The sequence below is a fragment of the Pleuronectes platessa genome, chromosome 15 (assembly GCF_947347685.1).
Source record: "Pleuronectes platessa chromosome 15, fPlePla1.1, whole genome shotgun sequence".
NCBI lineage: Eukaryota > Metazoa > Chordata > Actinopteri > Pleuronectiformes > Pleuronectidae > Pleuronectes > Pleuronectes platessa.
The window spans coordinates 12,892,207-12,904,456 of NC_070640.1; the positions used below are offsets into that span (position 1 = coordinate 12,892,207).

The window sequence follows — 12,250 nt, forward strand, 5'->3', positions numbered from 1 at the left end:
TATGTAAATTTAAAAAAAAATGTAGCATGTTAAAGCCCTCAAAAAGCCTATTCATAATAATAATAATCCTTTCAATTTCAATAGGGCCTCACAGTCTGTCAGTGCTCTGGCCCTAATGATTGTGACAAAACTGACACTTGAGGTATCAAAATAAAAACTACCCCAGGTTCTCTTTCATGTTTGGAAGGGTAGGGTGAGGTGAGAGGTATTCAGCTGCAACGTGCAACTTCAACACTAGTTGTCACTAAATTCTACACACTGAACCTTTAGGGTTTGTGAAAAGTCAAAAGAACTTACATTTAAAAGGTCCATACCTGCAACTGCACAACAGAAAAGGCCTGCAGTGTATTTGTTGTGAACTGTTAAAGATGGCTGAAAGAAGCACTCAAGAAACATCAGGTTTATGTGCGAGCCACAAATAAAAAGACCAGTACAGTATTTGTAGTCTTGTCTTTGAAGTAGGATGTTGGGTAAATTCACAAAAGACATGGGTGGGTATTGGTCTGCTCGCAACTTTTTCAGGACTTTGGTTCAAAATTGAAACGGGACTTGGCTTACAAGTTAATACCTTTTTGCTTTCGAGGTAGCACCCTGTCCTTTTTGATCTCTGACAATGTTTTGAATTAAAAAAACAATAACAGTGTCTTGAGCTTGTCTACATGCACTCTTTGGTTACTTTGTTTAGTCACAATCTGTTGACCAAGTTGAACATGTCTTGTTCTACTTGTCCTTAGGTAAACTGCAGCAGCTGTGAACGACTGTGTCAAAATCACTGGCAGATTTTCTTTTTAATAACTTACTGTTCAGGGATGAAGAGCAGATAATTGATTACCAACTTCTCTGGGGATGGTAAAAAGTGAGGTTGCCAATAATCATTCACAACATATTGTAGGTGAGGATATTATAATTTGGGTCCATAAAATACTTCTGAATATTCCTGCTCAACTTAACATTGCATAAACTTATATTGGACACATTTTAAAGGGTATTAATTGTCTCTTGCTAGATAATCCATTACTGGAGGAAGACTTAATGTCTTTGAAAAGTAAATTAAGTTTGATAAGATATTTTTTCTGCCAATTTCAATTGAAGAAATTACTGTTTTCTCTATCCACTTAGTGTAAAATAATATAATTCAAACGTTGGTCCAGGTCATTTCTCCTGCACTAAGTTAACATACTTCCATTGATTGCCTGGGGACATACACTAACCTCAACCTCTGATAAAAAAATCAGCTTCTTACTAGTCTTTAGTATGAAACATCACAGTATAGTTTTCCAGTTTCAGCTTTTTCTCCTTTTAATTTGGGCTTCAGTCCCCAGACACATGTAACGGAGAATATCAGAAAAATAAGAGTATTTACAACATTGATTAGAATAAACAGTTTGTAGCATAATGGAAGGTAATTGAATTGATGAATTATTGCCAGCAATGGTATCTGAGTAGGCATATTCTATATCAACTGTCTTGTTGAAAATAATAGTCCATGATGAACAGCCACCACAATCAGAATCCACCAGCACAATCAGATGCCACCATCATCCACAATCCATCGTCCACCGCTGCCAGCAGAGTGGTGGTGGATCATGAGCAAGGTGGCAACCGATGGTGGACCACTATCCACCATCAGATGCCAACACATGTATATGATATCTATGCTATAGGAATTGGGGGTAGTAAAGTATAGTATGTCTTCGATATTGCCAGTGTTTATATTTATGCCTATGATCTTTATAGAGGGACATACTTCCCTTTGATCTTTACAAACACATCACATTCCTGTCGAGGAGGAAGAACACAGTAGATGCAGTGATGCACCTTAACATTGGTTGCTTATCGCTAAAAATAAACATAATCATCTAAGTATTTTTGCAACTCAGCAATCACAGGCCAAATTATGGAGACATCTAGTGATTCGGAATCATGGAACACAGCGGGAGAAGCTCACTGCAGACCTACCAAGGACATGGGAAGAACCAGTGACCAAGCAGGAGAGATCTCTGAGAAATTAAAAATCTTTACTAAAGCATTACAAGAAACTAACCGAGGATTGACCAAAGTAGACCAGAAGTTAAATCTATACAGGGACCAGACTGAAGCCGGTGTGGCTGGACCAATCCTGAAGGAGTCAAACAAGACAGAATCCGAGAGACAAGTCTCGGAACTGAAAAGAGCCATGGATCAGAAGGAGCCGGAGAGGGACCAACTCTACAATAGGTTGGACAAATTGTCATCAGAGCTAGAAAGATTGAGGGAAATACAGAACAGAGAGCAGACTGATAGAAAGAAGTTGGAAGCAGTACTCCTGGAGCGTGGGAGGAGCAGAGATAGAATAAGAAGCATTGCCATTAAGACTGTACGCCCCTGCAAAGCCAAGTGCAAGAGGCTGGACGAGACTCAATTTCAAACTGAGAAGGCTTCGGAGGCAGCCAGGAAAAAGGAGAGCTTTCCAGACCAACCGAATGTGTTGAGCCAGAAGACAGACGCAGCTCGTACGGAACTCAGAGAAATCCTAAGCCATTTAGCCAAGCACAAGGAAGAGCTCCACCACAAAAACATGGAGCTGACTGAGACCAGCCAGAAACAGTTGTCACTGAAGCAGGAAACACAGGAGGTAAGAGAGGCCTTAGCTGCCCTGAAAGAAGAGAATCAGAGTCAGGTGGCCATCCATGCCTGGATAAAGGAGCACCTGAAGCTGGAGGTACAAACTGTCTCCCAAGACTGCTGTTGTCAAAGGGTCCAGGACATGCAGGGCGAGTTCCAGGCCGCCCTGGAGCAGATGACCCCAACCCCTGCTCAGCTAGCTCAACAGTTAGCTAATGAGGAGAACTCCAGGAAGGAGCTCCAGAGAAGCTCTACAGAGCTACAAGCTAAACTGACTGGGGTAATGGAAGAGCGGGCTGCACTGGAACAACAGCTGCAGCTTGAGAGAGAGATGCATCAGAAGAAAGTGCACAACACAAAGGCAATGATGGAGGACAGCAGTATAAATCGTGATCATGAAGTGCACGCTAAAACACAGGCACATTTGAAGGAGCTGACTGAGACCAGCCAGAAACTGTTGTCACTGAAGCAGGAAACACTGGAGGTAAGAGAGGCCTTAGCTGCCCTGAAAGAAGAGAACCATAGTCAGGTGGCCATCCATGCCTGGATAAAGGAGCACCAGAAGCTGGAGGAACAAACTGTCTCCCAAGACTGCTGTTGTCAAAGGGTCCAGGACATGCAGGGCGAGTTCCAGGCCGCCCTGGAGCAGATGACCCCAACCCATGCTCAGCTAGCTCAAAAGTTAGTTAATGAGGAGAACTCCAGGAAGGAGCTCCAGAGAAGCTCTTCAGAGCTACAAGCTAAACTGACAGGGGTACTGGAAGAGCGGGCTGCACTGGAACAACAGCTGCAGCTTGAGAAAGAGATGAATCAGAAGAATGTGCACAAAATGAAGGCAATGATGGAGGACAGCAGCATAAATCGTGATCATGAAGTGCAGGCTAAAATGCAGGCACATTTGAAGGCGGTTAAGGCAAGTGGAGAGTCAGATAGGGAGCTGTGTGGGGTGCTCCGTGCCTCATTAAGCAGGACGAAGAGTGAGTCTGATAAGATGGCAGCGCAGCTGAGGAAAAATGATGAGGCATATGCACTTCTGCAAAGAAAATACCAACAACTCCAACAGGAACTGGATGAGAAAATTAGATCCGGTGATCTGAGGCATATTTCAGGTCTGGAGGAGAAGGTGCTACAGATGGCAGAACAACAGAAACAAATCCTTACCATCGTTGGTGAGGAACTGGATGCAACATGCCTCAACTTGGCTAGTAACTGTGAATACAAACAACACGCAATATCACAGGACCCTACATTAGTGAAAAACATTCACCACTGGCTTGCAGAGACAATGACAAAGCTACGCTGGCTGTGTGAGGAGGTGCGGGAGTGTGTCACAAGAGAAGAGTCCCTAAGGAAGGAGCACCAGCAAACCAGGGATCAGTTGAATACACTCAGGCTGATGTGGGAAACGTGCGTGGACCAACTGGAGAAGCGGAGCCAGTCCAGTCGCACTGAAGGGAGAGCTGCTGGAGAGGAGTTTAGGGAAGGAGGAAGACATGAAGGTTCTTCAAGATTGTATTTTGGATGTAGAAATTATAGCCCTGGACCTCTTTGAGTCAATTCCTGAAAAACAATCTCTGATGGATCTCTCTTTTTTGTAATAAATGTGATTTTAAATAAAGACAGTTTTATTCTGTTTAACCTGTTGATCACATTGGTCACTTTCCCATTCCTGATCACGATGCTTCTTGACAGCCTTGGTTTGAACTTCATTCTTGCCAATGTTGGAAGTTCATCAAGTGCCTTCAGGATCCACCGTGCTTGTATATGGGATGGGGTTGTTATGGTTAGGTCATCCACAAAGCATCTTATTGGAGGTTGTCGGGTGCCAGATTCCATTATCAGCCTTTCGTGCTGCTGTTATGAGAAGTTTCATTCCTATGATAAACAAGACGGGGGAGATGGTGCAGCCTGTTACGATTCCCTTTTCCAGGTCCTGGCAATGGGTTGTATATACTGGTACATATAGAGGGTAGAAAGAAAGATAGACAGACGGAGAGAGATAGATAGATTGATCTATACATAGATAGATAGATAGATAGATAGATAGATAGATATACAGGCAGATATACAGACATATATACAGACAGACAGACAATCTGTCCCTTAGTCACTTTTAATTGGAGTGAATAGCAGTTAGCTAATTAAGTCCAGAAGGTGGCAGTAATGCAGCAATAAGCACGCAGGCTGCTGCAAACCTTGAACGTAGAAGAAGAAGAGGAGGAGGAAGAAGGCACCTCAAACAGTCCTGCTCCAAAGCCTGAAACCCACTGCAGCTGACAGAGAGAGACGACACCATGGAGTTAGTTTCCCACCCCGATGTGAAGCGGAAGCAGCTTCTGAGCACCTCTGTCCTCCTCCTCCTCTTCCTCGCCGCCACCACAGTCACATCTGCAGAGGAAGGCGCCAACGTGAGAAACTCCCAGTGTCACAACTACGCGGGAGGACACGTCTATCCCGGGGAGGCTTTCCGTGTGCCCGTGTCCGACCATTCCCTGCACCTCAGCAAAGCCAAGAGTGAGTGTGTCTCTGTCCCTTCACGGCCACGCGTGCTGGATCAGTGTCTCTATATCCACTGTGGTGTCTGTGTCCCCGTGAGAACCCAGCAGCTGCAGCTTCTTCGTGCTGGTCCCGACCCACCGGAACAGCTGTCAGGACTGTAACAAAACAAAGTGTCTGACAGTCTGCAGCGCCTCTTATAGTGACTGTCTGTCTGGAGCAGCTTTGAAAAGTTTACTGTAACGCACACTTTAGGCCTCGGTTTGAATCAAATGGGTTTTTTGTAGGACACGTCATTCTGTTCAATTCCTTGGACTGAGTTATTCCCCGCCTCCCCGCCCCTCCGGCACATGACGGTGTGTAGCACAGCAACAACCCGCTGATTCCTCTGGAGGGTTTTCAAGTCCCATGGACACACTTAGGTAGTAACCCATAAGTGAAATGTTTGAGTCCACAAAACACTTTTGGAGTTTCAGGGGTAAACAGCGTTGCAGACAAACCCAATACAATATATCTTCTAACGTATAAAAAGCTACAGATAATGTGTTTTGTGGACTCAGTCACTTCACCCACCCCTCCATCAGCATAATTTTTGTCTTACACACACGTCATGCAGTGTTTATTATCACATGCATCAGTGTTTGAGTTGGGACTGGGTAATATGGCCAGAAATCTTACCGATAAAACAAAACAATATAAAACGATATCAATAATTATCACGATAAATGTCACATTAGAATATTGAGTTTCAAGATTCAGTTTGGCTCCTTAGTGATGGTTGTGGTTGTTAACTCTTCTTAATAAACAGAGAATAACAAACATTTGATCAACTTCAAATCATTTTTACGAACCTGAGGTCAATCAGTTATGTGTTAAATCTCTACATCGTCATCAAGTTCAAGTTTTTTATTTGTCATGTGCAGGTTAACACAGTGTCAACAATACAATGAAAGTCAGGCTGACCTGAGAAGAGACAGGTCAGCCTGGCAGAGCAATAGTTTAAATAAAAAAAGTCTATTAAAATACTAAAAACTATATACATTCAAAGGTTCAGTGAAACATGCAAGGATATAAATGTAAGTTATTTCACATTTAAAAGAGGTGAGTTGAGAAAAAAAAAAGCTGAGGGTTTTTGGACACGAACTGATTACGAGTTTAGAAACTTTTCCTAACCATTATATCTCGATAATAATCCTAGTTTGATTATCCTCATTGTATTGATGGTGTCTCAGTTGTTGTCCCGCTTCCCTGTTTGTCCTGTGTCGTCATGACTTTTGAGACTTTACCCTGTAACACAGCACCTAATTTTTAGCAGCCAAATACCCCTGTGCCCATGCTGCCTGTTGTAATAGAGCGGTTCTATCGATTAAACATTTGCTTTTCTTCCTATATTAGTTTCAAAGCCTGCACCACACTGGGAAGGACAAGCTGTCATCAACGGTGAATTCAAGGAGGTGAAGCTGTCGGACTACAAGGGGAAATATCTCGTCTTTTTCTTCTATCCCCTGGACTTGTGAGTAACATCCGAGGCGCAGGTTGCATTATTACTTTGTTTGTGTTGATTAGATGGCTGCTTGACGGCATAGGTTAACGTGATTGTTGTTTTTCTTGCAGCACATTCGTCTGCCCTACTGAGATCATCGCATTCAGTGACCGGGTGCACGAGTTCCGTGCCATCAACACGGAGGTGGTCGCCTGCTCAGTAGACTCCCAGTTCACCCACCTGGCCTGGTAAGATGGCTTTCCCATTGAACCCACATGCTGTCAGGTTCCAATGCCTGAAAACTAAACCTAGTAATAACAGAGACACTACATTGGAATTTCAATTTATCTTTGGTTGGGTTATATCATGCTCCACTCTAAATGTTCCTTTTTAACAGGATCAATACACCCAGGAAGCAGGGGGGACTTGGACCAATGAAAATCCCTCTGTTGTCTGATCTCACTCACCAGATTTCAAAAGATTATGGAGTCTACCTGGAGGACCAGGGACACACTCTCAGGTACAGTTTCACATTGACATTTATTGCTATAATTAGAGATTGATAAGCAATCAACTTAATCAAGCAGGTCATGTTAGGTAACACTGTTGTGCCACTCTGAGTGAACTTGGGCAATAAGTCACAGCAGATACAGGGGGATATTTTGGGTGGGACCAGTGGTTCTGTTGAGACCTGGTATGAAGATTTTTCCTGAGAGATTGGATCTGGTCAGCTCTAAGTTAATCTGTTCACATCTGGCAATAAAATGCACCTGAATGTCACTTGTGATTGGATCTCACTTAACTTCTCTATATGCAAATACACACGTACACCGTTTCTGTTTTCAAAGACCTAATAATGTAGTTTTAACCCAGTCTGAGTTTAAAGACGTGTGTGTGTTTCTTTGTGCGAGTGAGAAAACGTGCAGGAGGGGCTGAGATAATCGACGAGCTCTCAGGGCTATGGAACAAGAGTTTATCCATTTCAGAAGGATTCTACAATTCTGATGAATGTGCTTCATAATTTACCATTACACTGATTCTGACTTGTCCATGTCTGTACCAGGGGACTCTTCATCATCGATAATAAAGGCATCCTGAGGCAGATCACCATGAACGATCTTCCTGTGGGAAGGTCTGTGGATGAGACACTTCGGTTGGTCCAGGCCTTCCAGTACACTGACAAGCACGGAGAAGGTATGAGAGGCTCATTGATACAAATAGTTTTTTCATTTTGCGGGTTGATTTATATTTTAACATGTTTTTTTTTTGTTACTTAGAGAAGCTGTTTTTGTTTGTGCTGACTGGAATCTTGTCTTTTTTGTTTACAGTGTGTCCCGCAGGATGGAAGCCAGGCAGCGACACGGTGAGTAACACTGGAGCAGAGACTGACTTGAATCTTGTTTTACCAACTAATATTGTCCTACATTATGCAGAAAACCTTGGATAGGGTGCCATATATTTGCAGATTGCAAATAATGTGTTAGTCTAAAAGTCCCAGTCTGTCTCAGTCTGTTTTGCACTAATTGAATGCATTCTTTCCCACAGATCATTCCGGACCCTTCAGGCAAACTGAAGTATTTTGATAAACTGAACTGATTTGTGTTCCTGTCCCAGTCTGTCAAATCCACCCCTTTCTGAAGGGTCAAATAAAATGTGTTTTCTTAGAAATGCTTCCAGGTTGTTCTTTTTAGATCCATCTGACAGTTTTAGCTCAGTTCATACACTAATGCCTGCAACGCACGTGGACTGACCAGCTGTCACTGATGTGAATTCACCCTGTGACTGCCAGATGCTTACTAGCAACCGTTGATTACAAAGTAGGAAAGAAATGCACAGTATCTCCAGAAGTATCACAATACTAGTTCTACTGATCATGGTGTCTTTAATTTTGTAAAGTGTAAATAGGTAGCTAACACGACATAAGCTGCTTGCCTTAGAAACTAGCCGGAAGGTTCACGGTTCGAATCCTGATTTGGTCTGTTCATTTCTGTGTGGAGTTTGCATGTTCCTCCCACTGTCCAGAGACATGCAGATTGAGCATTAGGTTGATTGGAGACATTAAATTGACGGTAAGTGTGTCCAGTGGTGACCCTGTCTCTATTGCATCTAACCCCTGCAACCCTCAAAAGGATAAGCAAATAAGATAATAGATTAAGGGATGACTGTACTAGTTTAATCAAACATCACCTTAAAAGACCTTACACACCCCTGCTTGGTCCGGAGGAATAAATTAAAGTAGCAATGTGTCAAACCAAATACTTACACTTTTGATTGTAGGAACATTGAATGAAAATGTAGCTGACACTGGGAACTTGTTGAGAGAACAGTGCTGTGTAGTAGACAAAGTTAAAGGAAAGTACTGGACTGGGTCAAGGGTTAGTATATTTATGACTGCCAGCAGGTGACAGAATATCACATGCAAAGTCTTTTAGAGTATTGAGACACAAAACCTCCCTGATTTATTCATCATAGCAAAAATTGCCACCACACCTTTTCTCTAAGCTACCACATCTATCACCTCTATAACTAGTTATTGGTAACCCTAATAACCACAATTCATTTTCAAACCACAGATTTCCCTTTAGTCTCAGCAATGCAAATTATTGTTTGACTGTGTGTTTGCAGAGAAAAACATACCGTATATAACCCGTCCGAGTTATTTTAGCTTTAAATGTCCTAATTGTGTGACTCATTTTCACTTGGGTTATGTTTACTCGGCTCTTCAGAGACTGTGCACAGGTAATGTTCTTTTTCCAGGTCTGGTTAATGTTTAGCTTCAAGTGATAAACACAGAGATAAGGATTCAACTGAAAAGGAAAAGAAAAAAGGATGTAAGGTGCTGTTTAAGGAGGCCCTGAGTGGAAGTGCAGGTTTTCAGTTTAAAAAAAATTATTGCCAAGGCCCTGAAAAACAAGTAAAGTTTTAATGCCCGGCTCAACCACAAAAGGTCAACATGCACCATTGCCCCATCTCAATGAGGGCATCAATATTTTCTTTCTGTATGAACCCTAAACACTAGGCATAAATCTGTAAAAAAAGAACTGCTTTGTTCGCAAATTATGTCACATTACTGTTGTGTCTTTTTTTGACTAGAAGGTAGCTGTGTTGTGAGAAAAATGTCAACTGCTTACATGGGTTGAAAAAAAAGAACTAAATGAGCATATATGAAAAAATGATACTGGCAGAATAGATCCTGCTGATAAACAGATAAAGAAGATAAAAACAAGTAAGAAAATGAAAGGAAGAAAATCCCTTGCCTCGCCTCTCAAGGCTTCTGTAGATGATTGCCTCGCCTCTGTGTGGGTCCTGGACATGTTTGCTTCCGGGATACATAAAAGGGACTTTACTCGTGATACTCTACCACTCTGCATGACACAGCCAGTGCTAGTATATGCCGATTTTCTCAATGTCGGGGGGTAAACTCCTGAGGAGCGGATGAAGAAACTAATTTTGCTTTTATTTACATTCAGAGGACTAGTGAGGAAAGGGAAAAAGGGTAAAAAAAGAAAATGGCCATGTTTATATTACGCAAAGCTGAACCCAAGGACGTGTCGGATATCCTGCGACTCATAAAGGTAAGAAAAATGTTGAAGCCTCATATGAAAACAATCAATAAGATACTTTGTCCAATTGATGGCAACTCTCTTACGTGTCTGTTAACATCCAGTGAAAGGCTTTCTTGTTGTTTTGATGCCTTTTAGGAACTTGCTAAATTTGAAGAAATGGAGGAGCAGGTCGTGCTGACAGAAAAAGGTTGTTTAGTTAAGTCAATATTATGTTAAGCAATAAGAATACACTTTGTACCTTCCTGTATTAAAACATGTTTTCAGTCTCTATACATTCTTATGAAGTATATTTCCCACTTGTAGAACTACTGGAGGATGGATTTGGAGATCATCCATTCTACCACTGCTTGGTTGCAGAAGTCCCAAAAGAGCAGAGCTCAGATGGTAAAAAAGATGTTTATGACACAAAACCCTTCACAATTTAACAGTCATGTTTCTCCCCATTTCCTAAAGTCATCTGATGGTGTTTTCTAGAGCACACTGTGATTGCCTTTGCCATGTACTACTTTACGTATGACCCTTGGATCGGGAAGCTCCTGTACTTGGAAGACTTTTACGTCATGGATGAGTTTCGAGGTTAGGTTGTTGACATTTCCTGATATGTTGGTGACAATGTCATGGTAGTGGTAAAAAGTTAATGAGCTACAGACGAGAGGTTCTGCAACTAACACAAATTGTTCATTTAATCTTACTCCAGGTCTCGGTATTGGTTCGAAAATCCTGCAGGAACTCAGTGAGGTAAGTTTGCCACTCAAGAGTTGATGCTTCTTTGCTAAAAGATTCAACTTAATTTAATGTGTATTCAATTCATAATTTGTCTTTGTTTGTATTCTATTTTGTAGACGGCAGTGAGGACTCGGTGTAGCAGCATGCACTTCATTGTTGCGGAAAACAACACCAAGTCTATTGAGTTCTACAAGCGCAGAGGAGCAACTGACCTTTCCTCTGCGGAGGGCTGGCGGCTTTTTGCGATTGAAAAGCGGGATCTGTTGAAAATTAATGCAAACTAGGGGTTGACAGTTGATTAACTTGTGCTGACTGTCGGGGATAATCCTGTTCTTTCTATTTTATCAGTCTCCTGAGTCTGAATAAATAGTTTTAGCAATCAAATGTTCTCTTCGCTAATAAACACTGTTTACTTATTTCTGTTGATCTAAGATTCTAATCTAAAAAATGTAAACCTCTGTTGATCAGTAAATAAACATTGAAACATTGAACTTGAGAATAACTGTTGGCAGATGTTGAGTCATTTTGATTCTATTTTTTAGACCTTTAAATGTATAATTCTTCAACAATTAGGGAAAGTTACAAAGAACATTCAAATGAATAATCTAACAGCCTGGTTCATGACATAAATAGGTGTTAATCAGAATACTATTCATTAATATAGATTATAAATATATTGTGTATGTAATGGGATTACATACATAAATCTACATTACTCAAGCAAATATAAGTAGTTGTTGTTTATTCAAATGTAAGTCAATTTTGCCCACCTGGCCAATAACCAAGCCAATTGCCAACAGAGATATTAAGGAAACAAAACACAATGTACAACCTGCATGATGAGGTCTGTATTTTTGACTTGTTATTTCTATCCAATAACTTAATTTTTAGGAATTATCAAACAACCGTGTGTAAGCTAATCTTTTGGTATGTGATCTGGCTTCCTCACTCTGCAAGGTATTGCAGATTTACATCATTATTTGTATCTTTTTCACCCATTTGAAGGAAAAACGAGAATTACAACAGTAATTCAAAGTATTGAAAATATGTCATACTCTGTACCTTACAAATTATGTCAATGGGTATGTAATCTGTAATAAAGTACATTTTAAAGTAATGTGGGAACATTGTAATTATGGATTTTGTAGTAATGATTGTTATTGAGATATTTATGTATTGACAATGTTGCTCTAGCTAGAGGTAGCTAAATGCACCTACAATCTGAAGTAAAGCACTCAATGTTTTGTTTAATTAACATGGATGAAGACTTTTAACTTGCACTAATACAAACAGTTTTACATAAGCTGCTAGTTTATTCTTAAACATGTAGTGCTAGTTATATTCACTGTGTTTATAATATCAGTTTGAATGGGTA

General features: G+C 41.1%; 3 protein-coding genes across 3 annotated transcripts; all 3 read left to right on the top strand.

The window, feature by feature from the left end:
* The first annotated feature begins 1,489 nt into the window (after positions 1-1,489).
* On the top strand, positions 1,490-4,202 carry LOC128457413 (centrosomal protein of 128 kDa-like). The gene is given in 3 exon segments (XM_053442079.1): positions 1,490-1,673; positions 1,881-4,053; positions 4,055-4,202. Coding segments are annotated over 3 exon segments (2,505 nt in total).
* A 589-nt stretch (positions 4,203-4,791) lies between these two features.
* Positions 4,792-8,251, top strand: prdx4 (peroxiredoxin 4). The gene is made up of 7 exons (XM_053442294.1): positions 4,792-5,118; positions 6,496-6,613; positions 6,715-6,831; positions 6,981-7,103; positions 7,647-7,777; positions 7,912-7,946; positions 8,129-8,251. The coding sequence occupies exons 1-7, from the start codon at positions 4,899-4,901 to the stop codon at positions 8,177-8,179; spliced, it is 795 nt and encodes a 264-aa protein (XP_053298269.1). The 5' UTR covers positions 4,792-4,898; the 3' UTR covers positions 8,180-8,251.
* A 1,633-nt stretch (positions 8,252-9,884) lies between these two features.
* On the top strand, positions 9,885-11,992 carry sat1a.1 (spermidine/spermine N1-acetyltransferase 1a, duplicate 1). The gene is made up of 6 exons (XM_053441026.1): positions 9,885-10,158; positions 10,285-10,336; positions 10,453-10,533; positions 10,624-10,725; positions 10,847-10,887; positions 10,992-11,992. The coding sequence occupies exons 1-6, from the start codon at positions 10,093-10,095 to the stop codon at positions 11,157-11,159; spliced, it is 510 nt and encodes a 169-aa protein (XP_053297001.1). The 5' UTR covers positions 9,885-10,092; the 3' UTR covers positions 11,160-11,992.
* Positions 11,993-12,250: the final 258 nt, after the last annotated feature.

Bases quoted from the DNA above. Each gene is read 5' to 3' on its own strand.
- sat1a.1 (XM_053441026.1), top strand. From the start codon at position 10,093: ATGGCCATGTTTATATTACGCAAAGCTGAACCCAAGGACGTGTCGGAT. The intron at 10,534-10,623 runs GTAAAAAAGATG...GGTGTTTTCTAG, and splicing joins AAAAGAGCAGAGCTCAGATG to AGCACACTGTGATTGCCTTT. The intron at 10,726-10,846 runs GTTAGGTTGTTG...ATCTTACTCCAG, and splicing joins CGTCATGGATGAGTTTCGAG to GTCTCGGTATTGGTTCGAAA.
- prdx4 (XM_053442294.1), top strand. From the start codon at position 4,899: ATGGAGTTAGTTTCCCACCCCGATGTGAAGCGGAAGCAGCTTCTGAGC. The intron at 7,104-7,646 runs GTACAGTTTCAC...TGTCTGTACCAG, and splicing joins GACCAGGGACACACTCTCAG to GGGACTCTTCATCATCGATA. The intron at 7,778-7,911 runs GTATGAGAGGCT...TTTTGTTTACAG, and splicing joins CACTGACAAGCACGGAGAAG to TGTGTCCCGCAGGATGGAAG.